The 18,578-nt window shown below is 23.9% G+C and overlaps 3 protein-coding genes across 3 annotated transcripts; all 3 read right to left on the bottom strand.

Moving 5' to 3' along the window:
• Positions 1-394: 394 nt before the first annotated feature.
• DICPUDRAFT_34641 (uncharacterized protein) lies at positions 395-13,219 on the bottom strand (the record flags this gene model as incomplete). The annotated part of the gene is made up of 11 exons (XM_003288780.1): positions 395-777; positions 904-1,107; positions 1,432-1,864; positions 1,935-2,121; positions 3,315-3,373; positions 3,641-3,979; positions 4,043-4,399; positions 4,468-5,060; positions 8,227-8,270; positions 8,516-8,930; positions 12,871-13,219. Coding segments are annotated over 11 exons (3,363 nt in total), but the record flags the coding sequence as incomplete, so codon positions are not given.
• A 104-nt stretch (positions 13,220-13,323) lies between these two features.
• On the bottom strand, positions 13,324-13,809 carry DICPUDRAFT_34650 (uncharacterized protein; the record flags this gene model as incomplete). The annotated part of the gene is made up of 1 exon (XM_003288779.1): positions 13,324-13,809. The coding sequence occupies one exon, from the start codon at positions 13,807-13,809 to the stop codon at positions 13,324-13,326; it is 486 nt and encodes a 161-aa protein (XP_003288827.1).
• A 919-nt stretch (positions 13,810-14,728) lies between these two features.
• DICPUDRAFT_55653 (uncharacterized protein) lies at positions 14,729-17,187 on the bottom strand. The gene is made up of 2 exons (XM_003288778.1): positions 16,184-17,187; positions 14,729-16,101 (listed from the first exon to the last, which is right to left on the bottom strand). The coding sequence occupies exons 1-2, from the start codon at positions 16,935-16,937 to the stop codon at positions 14,810-14,812; spliced, it is 2,046 nt and encodes a 681-aa protein (XP_003288826.1). The 5' UTR covers positions 16,938-17,187; the 3' UTR covers positions 14,729-14,809.
• Positions 17,188-18,578: the final 1,391 nt, after the last annotated feature.

The raw sequence follows: 18,578 nt of genomic DNA, 5'->3' as shown, positions 1-18,578 counted from the left end.
CATTTATTTCAAATTGAAAAATATTATTTAGAGTATTTTGTAATATTTTATCCATATCCATAAAATTTGATAATAATTGTTCACACATTTTGTTTCTAAACCAATTAACATCTTTTATTTCGAGTTCTCTTTTATTAAAATAAAAAAATTAATGCGAACAAATGTTTCCAAAGTTATTTTTGAAAATAACAAATTAAAAAAAAAAAAAAAAAAAGAATTTATTAAAATTTTAATGAGTGAAAAATAAATAATTAATAAACAATAAATAATTAATAATGTCATTCAAATATTGTTACTTTAGATATTCATCACCATTTATTTTAAAAATAAAAATATCAACTATTTTATATTTTAGGAAAATAAAAAATTAAATTAAAAAAAAAGAATTTTGTTTTTATTTATTTGTAGATTCACCATTGATAAAAAAGCAAAAAATATTCTTTGGTGCATTTTGTAATATTTTATCTTTATCTTTGATATCTTCTATACCAATATGAAGAATTAAAATGGATTTTGGTAAATTTTGTAATGATTCGAAATGTGTAAATTTTTTACCTAACCTCAAAATAATAAGGCCAGATGGAATACTTTCTTTAATTATTGGTTGGTTGTAATTTAGTAGAATTAGTATTTGAACATTTTTTGGAATATGATTATTTCTTTTTAATGGTGATTGGAAATTATAATTGGACATTAAGACTTTTATTGATGAAGGAATTTTGTCACCATGATTTAAAAGATTAAAACCATCACCTAACCAAAGAGCCTCCACTGACTCTGGAATAGATGATTCTTCGAAATCATAGGTATTTGATTCCAGATGAAGAAACTTGATTGATTCAGGTAATGATTTTTTTATAATTGGATGATTATGTGACTCAATGGCGAGGGCTTTAAGTGTACGAGGAATTGCGTCAACAGGTATTGGATGATTAAATAGAGGCATACTTAAAATTTTTATAGTGGATGGAATTCCATTTGGAAATGTTGGGTGGTTATAAGATGATAGTGTGAGATATTCTACTGATGATGGAATAAAGTGAAGTGATATTGGTTTATCAATAATTAAATCTAAGTATCTTATTGTCGATGGAATAGGAGTTTGTTCTTGGGGATTTGAAAGATCAATGGTTGTTGATATGTCAGGTTCTTCTATATTTTCTAGATCTGCCATGAGTTTATAGATCTAGTATTATATTATGGTAAAAATTAGTATTTTTTAATAAAAAACATAGTGTTTAATATTTACTGTGCCATTATAATTGTTAAATATAAACCCCCTATAAAAAGGATCTATAATCAAAAGAAGATTAGTAGTATATCTAAGATTGTTTGAAAAATGTTCAGGGATTATTGGTACATTATTTTCATCCAAGGTTAAGTCACCGCCCATTTCAATAATTGTACAACCTAGGCTCCAAAGATCAGAACTAAAAATTGTTTTACCATTTCTTGCTTCAGGTGACATGTGTGTCGGTGTTCCTGCAAATGTTGATGCTTTATATTCTGTAAATTTTGAAATACCAAAATCAATTATTTTAATTTTAAAATCGAGGTTAACTAAAATGTTTTGGCATTTAATATCTCTATGAATTATTTTATTTTTGTGAAGAAAATTTAAACCATGTTCACACTGATTCACAATATTTAATATCAAATGTTCAGGAAATCTTTGATTTCCTATTTTCTTTAATTCTTTATCCATTGATTCATATCCTTCTAGATATTCCATATATATATAAAGTAAACCATTATCATTGTTATTTTGATCTACACCAAAGCCATACCCATAAAACTTTATAATTTCTTCACATTGTGTTTCTAAACCAATTAATATATCTATTATTTCTAGTTCTCTTTTGGCCTGGTTTTTATAAAAATAAAAAATTAGATGGAGGAATTGAAGATTTAAATTAAATTTTTTAAAAATTTACAATTTTTTCAAACTTTTTTGTATCTATTATTTTAATTACACAATCACCATTATTTGGTAATTGTTTATCATTTATTTTACCATCTAATTTTTTTGCTTTATAAACTCCTTCACTAAATGATCCTTTACCTAATGGATTGGATTGGTCAATTAACCACTCACTATCTATATGTTTTGGGAGGTTATCACTCATTTATTTTATTAAGGTTGTGTTTTTTATAATTAATAAAAAATTAAATTTTAGAAAAAAAAATTAATTTTTAAAAAAAATATTTTTTTTTAATTTAAAAATTTTTTTATCAATATATATTTTTGTAATTTGCAATTTTAAAATAATTATTAAATTTTAAAAATTTTTTTTTTTTATTTTTATAAAAATATTTTACTTTTTGTTTTTCAATAAAATAAAATGGTCCATTACACCTGATTCATCAGAAGAATATAAACTCGAGAAGAATGGATTATTGATTTAAATAAAGATAATTCAAATTATTGTATTGGTGTTTTTTTAGCAAAAAAAAGAGAGAAAATATACAAAATAAAGTTTTTTTGGGATAAACGATCAAATTATTATATATGTGCAGGAACATCTACTCATAAGACACTAGAGGTAACATTCCAAAATAACCAAGCAGGTAGAAGATCAGATATATGGAGTGTTGGTTGCACACTAATCGAGAGATTTACATCAATTAAATGGTATACCTGAATTACCTGAAATACCTGAACATTTATCTGAAGAGTGTAAAAACCTTATTCATCATTGTTTAATCTATGATCCAGAATCGAAACCAAAGTTTATTGATCATTTAGAACACGATTTTATTGTAAGTTATAGTTAATAAATGAAAACTATTAAAATATACTAATTTCATTTTACTTTATATATTTAATAAATAGAAAAATGATAATGATTTATCAGAAAGGAATAAAAAAATATATAAAAAATATTAAAAAAAAAATTAGTCAAGATAATACAATCGAATTATATAATAAAGATCTCAACAGTGTAGATATTATTGAATATAAAATATTTAATTTTTCCAGAATTCAATGATAATAATTTAAGTGGTCTTCTCTATTACCACCAAATATCACTCATATCACTTTACCGATATTTAATCATCTAATTGGACTCAAATTCTATACCGTCGACAATTACCTCGCTCACTATGAATTCATTTTAATCAAGATTTATATGAAAAATCGATTCCAAATACATTAACAGAACTAATTCTTGGGTGAAGAATTTAAAATTAATGAATATGGAGATAATATTCCCGATTTCATTAAAAAATTCGAATATGGTTATAATTTCAAATCTGAATTAAAAACAATAAAATTCCAGAAAATGTGCAATCATTGGTATTGAAACTATAACCATCCCATTGTTAAAGAATGCATCCCAAAATCAACTCGTTCATTAACATTGGGTTCTAACTTCAAAGATTTTGCCTCACTATAATAAATCCCATCAACAGTATTCAATTTAACATTTGGTGTAAAAGATTACCAAATATCAGACAGCGATTAAAAATTTAGGATTAATCCTATTTTTAAACCTCGATCCTGAACTATAAGTGAATTAATTAAATTATAATATTTTTAAAACCATTTTCTCAAATCAAAAATCAAAAATTATATTAAAAAAAAAAGTTTGTTTTTATTATTCGAAAAAGAATTTAATTTTATTTATTTTAAATATACTTCTACTTCTTCTAGAGGAACATTTTTTTTTATTTTAACTTTATCTCTGTTATCTTCTATTCCAATATGAAGAAAAATAATGGATTTGGGTAGATTTTTTAATGACTCAAAATGTGTAAATTTTGAACCTAACTCTAAAAAAAAAACACTGGATGGAATACTATCTTCGACTATGGGTTGGTTGTAATTTGGTAGGAATAGTATTTGAATATTTTTTGTAATATGATTATTTCTTTTTAATGGTGATTTAAAATTATATCCGCATCTAAAGACTTTTATTGATGAAGGAATAGAGCCCCCATATTTTAAAAGATTAAAATTATCACCCAAAGAAAGAGACTCCACTGAGTATGGAATAGATGAATCTTCGAAATCATGTGTATTTGATTTCAGAGAAAGAACTTTGATTGATTTGGGTATTGAGTTTTCTATAATTGGATGATTATGTGAGTCAAGGAGGAGTCCTTCAAGTGTACAAGGAACCGAGTCAACAGGTATTGGATGATTAAATAGAGGCATCGATAAACATTTTACAGTGTGTGGTATTCCGTTTGGAAATGTTGGGTGGTTATAAGATAATAGTGTGAGATATTCTACTGATGATGGAATAAAGTGGAATGATATTGGTTCATCAATTATTAAACCTAAGTATTTTATTGTCGATGGGATAGAGGTTTGTTTTTCGGGGTTTGAAAGATCAATGATTGTTGATATGCCAGATTTTATTTGATCACTTATTCCCTCCATGAGTTTTTTGGTCTAAATTATAATGTGGTAAAAATTAGTATTCTCAAATAAAAATATATATGTAGTGTTTTAATATTTACCATGTTACTATAATTATTAAAATAAACTATCCCTCTATAAAATGGATCTTTAATTAAATGAAGCCTAGTCACTAATTTAAGACGTTTTGAAAAATGTTTAGGGATTTTTGGTACATTATTTTCATCTAAGGCTAAGTCACCACCGCCCATTTCAATAGCTGTACAACCTAGACTCCAAAAATCAGAACCAAAAGTAACTTTACCATTTTTTGTTTCGGGTGACATGTGTGTTATTGTTCCTCGGGTTTTTGATGCTTTATAATCTGTATATTTTGAAATACCAAAATCAATTATTTTAACATTGAATGAGTTAAATATTATGTTTCCGCATTTAAAATCTCTGTGAATAATATTATTTCTGTGAAGAAAATCTAGCCCCTTATGACACTCAGATAGAAAATGAAGTATTATAAAATCAGGAAGTCCTATGTCTCCATATTTCCCTAATACTTTATCTATTGATTTATAGCCTTCTAGATATTCCATATATATATAAAGTAAACCATTATCATTATTATTTTGATCTACACCAAAGCCATATCCATAAAATTTAATAATTTGTTCACATTGTTCTTCCAAACCAATTAATCTATCTATCATTTCGAATTCTCTTTTGGCCTGTTTTTTATAATAAAAAATTATTAATTGGAGGAATTGATGATGGATATTAAATCTTTTATAAATTTACAATTTCTCCAGATTTTTTTGTATCTATTATTTTAATTACACAATCACCATTATTTGGTAATTGTTTATTTTTTATTTTACCATCTAATTTTTTTGCTTTATAAACCCCTTCACTATATGACCCTTTACCTAAAGGATTGGAGCGGTCGATTAACCACTCACTATCTATATGTTTTGGGAGTATATCATCCATTTACTTTATTAAGGGTAGATCTTTTTTATAAATTAATTTTTTATATCTTATTTATTTACCTAAAAAGTTTTTATGTGTGAAAAAAAATATTTCGTTTCGAAATTTTTCAAAATCTAAAAAAAATTTTCAAAAAAAAAAAAAAAAAAACTAACTGTTTTCCCATTCATTTGGATCAATCTGTTTGTTGAATAATTTTGTTCAAATCCAAACTTGACGAAAGGGTTTAATAATTTTTAAATTTTTTTAAAAAATTTTTTAAAAAATTTTTTTATATTGCATAATAAAAAATTAAATTGAAAAAAAAAAAAGAAATTTATTTTTATTTATTTTGCCATTTCTTCAACATTTATTAAAAATATTATTTGGAAATATTTTGAAATACCAAAATCAATATTCCTTATATATAAAGTAAACAAAAATCATTGTTATTTTGATATACACCAAAGCCATATCCATAAAATTTGATAATTTGTGTTTCCAAACCAATTAATATCTATTTTAATAGAAAATTTATTTTTTAGAAGCAGTAATTTACTTTTTTGCTTTTTTTAAATTTATAAACAAAATTTTTTTTTTTTAAAAACCAAATTTTTTATTAATAATTTGATTTTTTTTTTAAAAATATTTAATTTAAATTTATTTTAATAAAAGGACTCAATAGATTTATTTTATAAATGATCAACCCGGTTTTACCTAAATATCTAATATACACAATTTTAAAAATAATTATAAATCATGTTTATAAAAATACACACAGACCAAGATATTTTTACAGACTTTTTAGATATTTATATTTTAAAAGAGGGATGCCATATAATGAAGAAATAATAAACTATTCATTAGTATCAAAAGATTGGTTTGCAAATTGTTCAAATATATTAGTGGATGCTTTAAGTTTCGAAAATTATAATTTTCTAAAACAATTTATGGATGATGAAACAAAGAATAGTAAATACAAATTATTGTCAATAAATAACCTTCAACCAAATAAAAAAATAATTAAAATAATAAATTCAGCTTTTGATTACCAGTTTAATGTCAAATTTCAAACCTATGACTTTTCAAAATTCAAAAAAAATCTATATTAACCTTGAAATTGATGAAAATTCAGAAATAGGTGATTGGAAATATCAGTATCCGGATAATGTAAGGTTTAATTTTAATTTTATTTCAAATGGCAGGGATTTGGATTTTTTAAATCAATCAGTGCTGGACCTTAAATCAAAATCAATAAACCTAATTAGCTTTACAGGAAAACCATACACGCAATCAATGGATTATGGAGCAGTTGATAAATTCACAAGCATGGTATTAAGCTATAACCCCAAAAGAGTTTTATATCACATAGATACACCTTTTGAAACGGATATTTCACAATTTTTCAAAAGCAATTCATTACAGCATTTAAATATAGCACTGCATTCAAAATTAATTATAAAGCATAAACCAGAATCAATTAATTCAAATATAAAAGTATTTAGAATTCCTTTCGATTTTTTCGATTTAATATATAGTGACAATTCCACACACAGCCAAGATATCAAAAATAATTGGTTATCAATGGTAGAGTTTTTGTCAAATACCAAAACAATAAGAGAGCTAGAACTGGGGAATAAGTACGAAACAATTATCAAACCAACCCATAATACCAAACCAGATTTCAAATTGTTGCTCAAAGGCCTTTCATCAATATTAAATAACAACAATGGGAACACCAATATAAATACTCTTCACCTAAATGGTTTTCAATTTATAATCAAAAATAAAAACTTTCTTTCACAGTTATCAAATAATAAAACTATCCACACATTAGTTTTATCCAGAATGGAAATAGATGAAATATTTAAATCAGTATTAAAATCAAATACCACCATTCGAAATATTCATATTTTTAATCCATATTTTTTAGATTCAGTTTTAAATTCGATAAAACTTTATTCAAATTTTAATTTATATTCAATTTCGCTATTCATTTTAAATTCAGAAGAGATTCTCACAAAATGTTTAGATTTGCTTTCAATGCTGCCAAATCCGCCAAAAGAGTTTACAGTTTATATTTTAAAGGACCACATTTATGAAGTAAGATCTAAATCTTATGGTATATATAATAATAAATCATTTACTATAAACGATACAGTCGTTTCGATAATACTTTTATTTTCAAACATAAGAGAATTTTAAAATAAAATAAATTGCTAATTATAACCATTTCAAATGCAAAAAAAAAAATTTAATATTGGAGGTATTATTAATATTTTAATGTTGTACAGTTTACGTAAAAAAGTTGAATATATCCGTAAAATTTGATAATTTGTTCACATTATGTTTCTTAACCAATTAATATCTCTTTTGCCCTGTTTATTATTAAAATAAAAAACTAATGCAAACAAATGTTTCCAAAGTTATTTTTGTTGAAGAAAACAAATTTAAAAAAGAATTTTGTTTTATTTATTTGATTATTACTTTACAACTTATTTCAAATAAAAAATATTATTTTGGCATTTAAAATCTATGTGAATTATAAAATTGTGAAGAAAATTTAGCACTTTATGTAACTGATCTTCAATGTCTTTTTTTAAAATTTTCAGTAAATTTTCTGTCTCCTTGTTATTCTAATACTTTATTTATTAAATTAAAGATCAATTTTTATTTAAATTTTAATTATCTTGAAATTATGTTTGAATATATATGAAAATATAAAACTATGAATACTAAAAAAAATTTAAACTGAAGTTGTTGGTTTTTTCTCAATTTTGAAAAAACATTTTTGAATTTAAATTTATATTATTCCTATTTATTAATTTGATATTTAATGATTTCAAAAATCAATATGTTTGTCGCAAAATTTATGGCAAAAACTGTAAATCTTTGTCATTAACATAAAAGCGAGAAATAGTATTTGGAAAATTTTGAAATATTTTTACTCTATCTATTTTATTTTCTATACCAATATAAAAAGATAAAACTGATTTTGGTAAATTTTTTAATGATTCAAAATGAGTAAATTTTGAACCTAACCTTAAATAAAAAACACCAGGTGGAATACTATCTTTAACAATGCGTTGGTTGTAATTTGGTAGGTATAGCATTTGAACATTTTTTGGAATATTATTATTTTTTTTTAATGGTGATTGGAAATTATAGTTGCATTTAAAAGTTTTTATTGACGAAGGAATTTTGTCTCCATTTTCTTCAAGATTAAAATTATCACCCAAAAAAAGAGCCTCGACTGAGTCTGGAATTGACGATTCTTCGAAATCATGTGTATTTGATTCCAGGGAAAGAACTTTGATTGATTTGGGTATTGAGTTTTCAATAATTGGATGATTATGGGAGTCAAGGTAGAGGGCTTCAAGTGTATGGGGAATTGAATCAACAGGTATTGGATGATTAAAATGAGGCATCGATAAACATTTTACAGTTGGTGGTATTCCGTTTGGAAATGTTGGGTGGTTATAAGATGAAAGTGAGATACATTTTACTGATGATGGAATAGGGTGGAGTGATATTGGTTGATCAATTATTAAATTTAAGTATTTTGTTGTAGATGGAATAAAAATTTGTTCTTTGAGGTATGAAAGATCTACGGCTAAAGTTTCTGTTGTTTTGTACATTTTATACATGAGTTTAAGGGTCTAATATTATGTTGTGCTAAAAGTTAGTATTTTCTAATAAACACTATATTATTTTAATATTTACCGTGTTATTATAGTTTTTATATTTAGGTAACCCTCTATAAAAGGATCTTTAATTAAAAGAGCACTGGTTATACGTTTAAGATTATTTGAAAAATGTTCGGGGATTTTTGGTACCTGGTTTTCATCCAGGATTAAGTCACCACCGCCCATTTCAATAATTGTGCAACCTAGGCTCCAAAGATCCGAACTAAAACTTGTATTACCCATTCTTGTTTCAGGTGACATGTGTGTGGGTGTTCCTGCGACTGTTGATGTTTTATATTCAGTGTATTTTGAAATACCAAAATCAATTATTTTAACTTTGAGTTCGGAGTTAATTAATATATTTTGGCATTTAATATCTCTGTGAATTATATTATTATCGTGAAGAAAATTTAACCCCTTATGACACTGATCCACAATATCAATTATAAAATCTTCATTAATTCTTATGTCCCCTCTATTCACTAATGCTTTATCTAATGAAACATAGCCTTCTGGATATTCCATATATATATAAAGTAAACCATTATCATTGTTATTTTGATCTACACCAAAGCCATATCCATAAAATTTGATAATTTGTTCACATTGTGTTTCTAAACCAATTAATATATCTATCATTTCTAGTTCTCTTTTGCCCTGTTTTTTATTAAAATAAAAAAAAAATTTAATTGGAGGAATTGATAATAATAAATATTAAAACTAAATATATTTACAATTATTTCAAACTTTTTTGTATTTATTATTTTAATTACACAAAAACCATTATTATTTGGTAATTGTTTATCATTTATTTTACCATCTAATTTTTTTGCTTCATAAACTCCTTCACTAAATGATCCTTTACCTAAAGGTTTGGACCAGTTAATTAACCACTCACCATCTATATGTTTTGGGAGATAATAATCCATTTACTAAAAGGTTTTTTTTTTTATAAAAAAAAATTTTATGTGATTATTTATTTTTATATCTAAGAAAAATAAAATGGGGAAGTGATTGGAAAAAAAATTTTAAAAAACTTTAAAAAAAAAAAACTTATATTTTGCAGCAGAAAACTTAGTTTTGAAATTTTTTTTTTTTTTTAAAATTTTTTTTTTTTTTATTGAACTTCATGGATGAATAGACTTCATAAAAATAAAAAAATAAATTTTTATGAAACCAATAAAATTAATATTTTTTTTATCATTTTATTAATAAAAATAATAGTTTGCAGAGTAAAAAGATAATTTGGTATTAAATAATTATAAAAAAAAAAAAAATCAAATGGATTTTGGTAAATTTTTTAATGATTTGAAATCGTATTAATAATAGTAATTTTTTATTTCTTTATTATGAGCCTTGATTGATTTTGGTATTGAGTTTCTATAATGGGATAATTATGTGATTCAAGGAGGAGGCAGATATTATTATAAAAAAAAATTTTTTTTTTTTTTTTTTTTTTTTTTGTTAAATTTTTAAAAAATTAAAAAAAATGCATTTTTTTTTGAAATTTTAAAGTTTTTATAAAATTATTTTACTCCTGTTTTTAATAAAAATAAAATAGCCACTACACCAATGGTCACCATACCTGATTCATCAAAAGAATATAAACTCGAGGATGAATGGGTTATTGATTTTAATAAACCATTGAATAAAGATATAGATAATTCAAACTATTGTGTTGGTGTTTTTTTAGCAAAAAAGAAAGATAATATACAAAATAATTATAAAGATGAAATTAAAATACCCAACAAGAATGGACAATGTGTTTTAAAAATTGTTTCAAAAGAGCAATATGTAAGTTTATTATAACAAAGTAAATTTAAAAATTATTTATCTAATTTTAATATAATTTTTTTTAAAATAGTCTGATTTAGAAAGGGAAAAAGAAACATTAAAATAATTAAAAGAAATAAAGCATAATAATATAATAGAGCTTTACGATTATAGAGTTGGTAACTACAGGGAATACAAGGAATGTTTATTCATTTTTATGGAGTATAAGAGCGAATTTAAAACTATACAAGAGATAATAAAAGACAATGGGGTTATATATATACAGAAAATGAAATCAAAAAAGTTGCACATTATCTTTTATTCACATTGGCCTTTCTTCATAAAAAGAATATAATTCATAAAGATATAAAAGGAAGCAATATATTGTATCACAATACAAATGATAATCAAGTGAATATAAAACTTATCGATTTTGGTTTTTCAAAGTATTTTGGGGATAAACGATCAAATTATCATACATATGCAGGAACATCTACTCATATGGCACCAGAGGTGACATTCCAAAATAATAAAGCAGGTAGAAGATCCGATATATGGAGTGTTGGTTGCACACTAATCGAGATGGCCGGTGGTGATTTACATCAATTAAATGGTATACCTGAAATACCAGAGCATTTATCTAGCGAGTGTAAAAACCTTATTCAACATTGTTTAATCTATAATTCAGAATCTAGACCAATGGCTTCTGATCTTTTAGGACACGATTTTATTGTAAGTAGTAGTTAATTATATGATATTATTAAAAATTTACTAATTTTCATTTTTACTTTATATATTTAATAAATAGAAAAATGATAATGATTTATCAGAAAGGAATAAAAAAATATTAAAAAAAAAAATAATTTGTCAAGATAATACTATCGAACTATATAATAAGGATCCGCAGTTTGGATGTTACTATAGATAAAAATATAAAATTCATTTAATTTTCCCAGAATTCAATAATAATAATTTATGTGGTTTTCTCTCTCTATTACCACCAAATATTACTCATGTCACCTTACCGATATTCAATCATCCAATTGAACCAAATTCTATACCATCAACAATTACTTCGCTCACTATGAATTCATTTAATCAAGATTTATATGAGGAATCGATACCAAATACATTAACAGAACTAATTCTTGGTGAAGGATTTGAAATTAATGAATATGGAGACAATATTCCTAATTCCATTAAAAAATTCGAATGTAGTTATAATTTCAATTCTGAATTAAAAAAAGCAGCAATATACCAAAAAATGTACAATCATTAGTATTGAAAAACTATAACCATTCCATTTTTAAAGAAAGCATCCCAGAATCAACGCGCTCATTAACATTGGGTTCTAACTTCAAAGATTTTGCCTCACTATCAAAAATCCCATTATCGGTTTTCAACTTAACATTTGGTGTAAAAGATTACCAAATATCAGATGATGATTTAAAACTCATTCCAAAAACAGTAACAAAACTAACAATAATAAAAAATTAAACAATAAAGAATAATAATAAAAAAGCCATTTATTTTATTATATATTATTTTATTTTATTCCATGTAATCTTCTTTATGGATTGTTATTTTGGTAATATACTTTGGAATCTTTTCACTATTAGTTTCATTAGATTCTTGAGGATTCTTTACACCAAAAGTAATAAATAATAATAAAATGGATAGTTCTTTTAAGTATGAAAAAAAAAAAGAATTTTGTTTTTATTTATACCATATTTTGGATTAAATTCTCTGCCTCATTATTTATTCCAAAATCTACTTTGATTTCTGGAGTATTTTGTAATACTTTATCTTTATCATTGTTATCTTCTATACCAATAGTAAGAGTTAAAATGGATTTTGGTAAATTTCTTAATGACTCGAAATGTTTAAAATTTGATCCTAACTCTATAGAAGTAACACCGAGTGGAATACATTCTTTGATTATGGGATGGTTGTAATTAAGGAGCGATAGAATTTGTGCATTTTTTGGAATATTATTATTTTTTTTTAATGATGATTTAAAATTATGGTTGCATTCAAAAATTTTTATTGATGAAGGAATTTTGTCCCCATAATCTTCAAGATTAAAACCATCACCCAAAATAAGAGCCTCCACTGAGTCTGGAATAGATGATTCTTCGAAATCATGTGTATTTGAGTACAGATAAAGAACTTTGATTGATTCAGGTATTGAGTTTTCAATAATTGGATGATTATGAGAGTCAAGGAGGAGGGCTTCAAGTGTATTAGGGATTGAGTCAACAGGTATTGGATGATTAAATAAGGGCATCGATAAACATTTTACAGTTGGTGGTATATCGTTTGGAAATGTTGGGTGGTTATAAGATGATAGTGTGAGATATTCTACTGATGATGGAATAAAGTTAAGTGATATTGGTTTATTAATTATTAAATCTAAGTATTTTGTTGTCGATGGAATAGAAGTATGCTCTTCAAGTTTTGATAAATCAATTGTTGATATGCCAGGTTCAGCTAGATTGCCTATTTCTTCAATAAGTTTAAGGGTCTAATATTATATTGTGATTAAAGTAAGTATTTTCTAATAAAAATACAGAGAGTTTTAATACATACAGTGTTATAATTTTTAAAAATAGGATACCCTCTATAAAAAGGATCTTTAATTAAAAGAAGTTTAGTCATAAATCTAAGATTATTTGAAAAATGCTCGGGGATTTTTGGGATATCATTTTCAATCACATCTAAATTACCCCCTCCCATTTCAATAATTGTGCAACCTAGGCTCCAAAGATCCGAACCAAAACTTGTTTTGCCTATTCTTGTTTCTGGTGACATATGTGTTGGTGTTCCTGCAAATGTTGATGTTTTATATTCTGTATATTTTGAAATACCAAAATCAATTATTTTAATATTAAAATCAAGGTTGACTAATATATTTTGGCATTTAATATCTCTGTGAATTATATTATTATCGTGAAGAAAATTTAGCCCCTTATGACACTGATCTACAAAATGACATATTATATTTTCATGAATTCCTTCTTTTCCCATTATCTTTAAATATTTATCTATTGAATGATAACCTTCTAGATATTCCATATATATATAAAGTAAACCATTGTCATTGTTATTTTGATCTACACCAAAGCCATATCCATAAAATCTGATAATTTGTTCACATTGTGTTTCTAAACCAATTAATATATCTATAATTTCTAATTCTCTTTTGCCCTGTTTATTTATAATAAAAAAAACTATTAATTGGAGGAATTTGATGATAAAAAATTAAATCTTAATAAAAATTTACAATTTTTCCAAAATTTTTTGTATCTATTATTTTAATTACACAATCAACAATATTTGGTAAATTTTTTGCTCTATAAACTCCTTCACTAAGTGATCCTTTACCTAATGGATTGATGTCGTCGATTAACCACTCACTATCTATATGTTTTGGGAGGTAATCATCCATTTTTTTTTATTAAGGTTGATTTTTTATATAAAAAATTAATTTATATATCAAAAAAAAATTTGTGATTTTTTTATTTTTTATCTAAAAAAAAAATACATGGCAGAATTTTAAAAAAAAAATTTTTAATAAAAAAAAAATTAAAATTTATTTTTATTTTTACCAAACCAAAAAAATCATATAAAAATTTTTTCATGAATTAAGATAAAAAAATGAAAGTTTTTTTATCCAGAATGGAATATGAAATATTTAAATCAGTATTAAAATAAATTGCTAATTATAACCATTTCAAATGCAAAAAAAAAAAAATTTAATATTGGAATCATAAAAAAAACGATTTACATTTATTTTTGGAGCATTTTAAGATTTATATTTTTTTATAAATATTATAAAAAACAATCCAATTTTTATTTTTATTTTTATTTTTATTAAACTATTTAATTTATTAAACTATAATATCTTTTAAAATTTAAATAAAAAATTCTTTTTTTTTTTTGTTTTATATTTTTTTGATATTATTATTATTTATTTGTTTTTTTTTTTATAATTTTATTATTTTTATATATAACATTATTTAATAATTTATTCCACAATGGTTGATAAAAATTCTTGGAATCTTTCAGAATATTCTTCTGGTTCAACTGATGAAATTTCTTGTTTGGTTCCGAATCTAATTGTTTTATAGGTATGTTCAACTTTTTTACGTAAACTGTACAACATTAAAATATCAATAATACCTAAAAAGTAATGTTCTTCTGAATCACCACCTTGGGATTTAATACCACCTTCATCTTGTTGGAAAGCGGAAATATAAGTTTCATTATCCATTGAGTAATGTTTTTCTCTTTTGCTACGACCATTTTCTTTATTACGGGGTTCGATGGATGGAGATTGTTCGCAATCAGAGCTATCTTCTAATGTTGAACGTAATAATGATGGTGATGGTTGTTCTTCACGGTGAGGATAATGAATGCCAATTAATAAAGAGTAATCCATAATATTTAATTTTTGTAAAAGTTTGCAATCTTTTTTAATTTGATCGACAAATGATTGTTTCTTTGTTGGACCTAAATAGATTTTGTGTTTTCTATTTCTAAAATCTATATCTTTGAATGTGACTGATTCTGATTTTCTTTCTTCTACGGATGCCTCTCTACCAACAACTGAACCTTTGAGATCATAACGTTCGTGGATCTTCTTTTTGGTTGGGAATAAATTACCCATTACAACGAAACGGACTTGTCTACCTGAATGTGGTTTCACTCTATAAAGACCAAAGAAACGGGGTAATAATGAATTTGGGTTTGCTTCGATGTGTTCGAGGTACTCTGGTAAAATGTCACGAAGTAATCTAGCTTCATCTTTTGGAATGGTTTTGATGATAAACTTCATATCGTGAGAGAAAAAGAATAAACTGCCAGATTTACCAGGTGTTGGAAGTTCACGTAGTGCATTTTCGCCGTTCTTTAATGTGTTACAAAGTGATACCATAAAATCTGCTGTATCGATACCAAATAAATATCTTAGATATCTGAATGCGTTTGGACAATAATCTTTGAATTTAAAGGGACCTGTACTATGAGCATTGGTCATTGCCGAACCTGCACTGTCAAATCTAAGTGTTTTTGGTGAAGCATAAAAATCTTTTTGGTTTCTAAATTCACTTGGTTTACGTAATGTATGATATTGTTGTGGGGTTTTGTTGTTTGGTGCCCCATCTGTACCCATACTTTTACCAACTGCATTTCTAATACCAGTTTGAATATTTAACATTAAAGCCCAACTTGGATGACCTTTATATATAATTTCACCTAAAACATTCTTTTTATGTTCCAACTTTATTGATTTTGGTCTATGACTTAATCTTTTCTCCGCTGTATTATGTAAAAAAAAAAAAATTCGTTAATATTTTGGTGTGTTTTTTATTTAGTTTTATAAAATTATTTTTAAACTTACATTTTTGTTTCATCATTTTTAATCTTTGACTTGTATTTAATCTAACTCTATTTGGTGAATCAACTGAACTACCTGAGGCTTTAATATCTTCATAAACACTTGTATTTGGATCAAATTTTTCTACTTGATTATCAAATGAAACCTGGTTTTCTTTTTCATCATTGTGATTTGTTGTGGAGGTAGTCGTTGTAGTGGTAGTGGTAGTAGTGGTAGGTTTATTTTCATTATTTTCATTATTTATATTATTACTATTAGTTTCATTATTTTCGTCATTGTTAATATTATTATTTTGATTACTATTGTTTTCTTCATTAAATGATGGATTTCTTAAAACTTGTTTTGTATTTATTTCAGATTTTTTGAGACCATCTTCTTCAGCGACATCAGAGTCTAAAGAGTGTGATATTATTTTTTCATTATCTACAACGTCTCCTAAAATGCCGTCTTTTATTTTTGCAGAGTGTTCCTTATCCTCTTCAATTTCTATATTATTGCTGTTATTGGTTGTAGTAGATGTTGGTTCAATCTCTTCCCCTTCTTCTTCCTCTTCTCCTTTTTTATCTGCTCCATCAATTGATATTGGTGATGATACTGTTTCTATCTCTTTATTTTGTGATTGTGGAGCTGCTGTTGGTGCAAAAACTATTGATTCTGCTAATGCTGCATTTGTTGGTGGTTGTGGTACTTCTTGACCATCTGGTGTTTTAAGAGATGGTGTAAAAACCAATGATTCACTTAATGTTGGATTACTCATTCCTTAAAACTGTTATATTTATTATTGTTACTATTAATTTTTATTATTACTATTTTATTTCTATGAATAAATTTTGATTAATAAATAATACTATATAAAAAATTATAATGTGCAAAAATTTATTCTATAAATATGTGATGTGTTACTACTGTACAAAAAATTAAATAAATAAACAAACAATTAATTAATTTGATTTAATTAATATTGAAAAAAGAAAAACAAAAACTTTATTGTTATATATAAAAACTTGATTTGATTTTTGTAAAAATTATTATAAAAAAATAAAAAAAAATTTTTAAATAAAATTAAAAAAAAAAATTTTAAAAAAAAAAAAATTTTGAAAAAAAAAATTAAAAAAAAATTATTATCACAATGATATTGTCTAACAGTAATTATAACAATATCATAATAATTGTGTGAGTGAGAAAAAAAAAAAAACCACAACTTATTATTATTATATAAATAATTATTATTATTATTTAAATTGAAAAAAAAAAAAATATTTTATTGAATAGTGGGCGGGTTTATATATGCACTATTTTTATTATGTTATTATTATTATGCTATTATGTTTTTATTATGTTATTATTATTAGTTATGATATTATTTTATTATTATTTTAAAACTAAATAAACCATCCCATGAGTGTGAAAATGAATCTATATGTAGAATGTGTATATGTGTGTTTGTTTGGTGTGTGTGGGAAAAAAAAATTATGCAGTAATTTTATTTACAATTAAGAAGACTATTATTTTTGATTTAGATTATAAAATATAAATATAATACACATAACGTGCTATAAGACTATGGTTTTTAATTTATTGTTTTATTTATTTATTTGTTTATTTTGTTAATTTATTAATTATTTAATTAATGAAATAAAATAAAATAAATAGTTTTTAAAAAAAAAAAAAAAAATATTTTGTTTATTTATAAAATTACTTACATGTTAAAAAAAGATCTATAATTGTTTTATTTGGAAATTAATATTTATTTAATATAATATCAGCTATTATTTGGTTTTGTGTATATATATTAAGATATATTATTTGTGTATGATTATATTAATTCGAAATAATGGGAAAAAATATATTATTATGTATTTTTACAGGTATTATTATTACTATCTTTATCTATTTTTTTTTAATAAAATTGATGATAGATAATAAATGATGGATTTTATATGTTATTGATGATAGTGATGATAATGATGATGATGTTAAATTAAACTACTAATATTACAGTTTTATATTATATTATATTATTGTATGTTTATTAATATATATATGTTTTATGTGATGTGTTTATTCTATTTAGTTATATGCACAAAATAAAATGAACAAATTTAAAACAAAAAAAAAAAAAACTATCTTCTTTATTTTTATCGATACTAATATTAATACTAATACCAATACTAATACTAATAAAACACAATAAAAAAAAATAATGTTTATTATTTATCTTTCCCAATAATTCAAATAAAAAATTTCTTTAAAAAATTTTTTTTTAACGACTTTTTTTTTTTTTTAATTTATTTTTTATTTTTTTTAATAATTTTTTTTTGGGCTGTTTTGTAAATATTATAAAAAAAATAAATAATGGCAATAAAGAAATCTAAGAAATTTTTTTTTCCTTTTCCCC

This window comes from Dictyostelium purpureum (assembly GCF_000190715.1).
Source record: "Dictyostelium purpureum unplaced genomic scaffold DICPUscaffold_149, whole genome shotgun sequence".
NCBI lineage: Eukaryota > Evosea > Eumycetozoa > Dictyosteliales > Dictyosteliaceae > Dictyostelium > Dictyostelium purpureum.
This window is presented reverse-complemented; position numbering and strand designations above follow the sequence as displayed.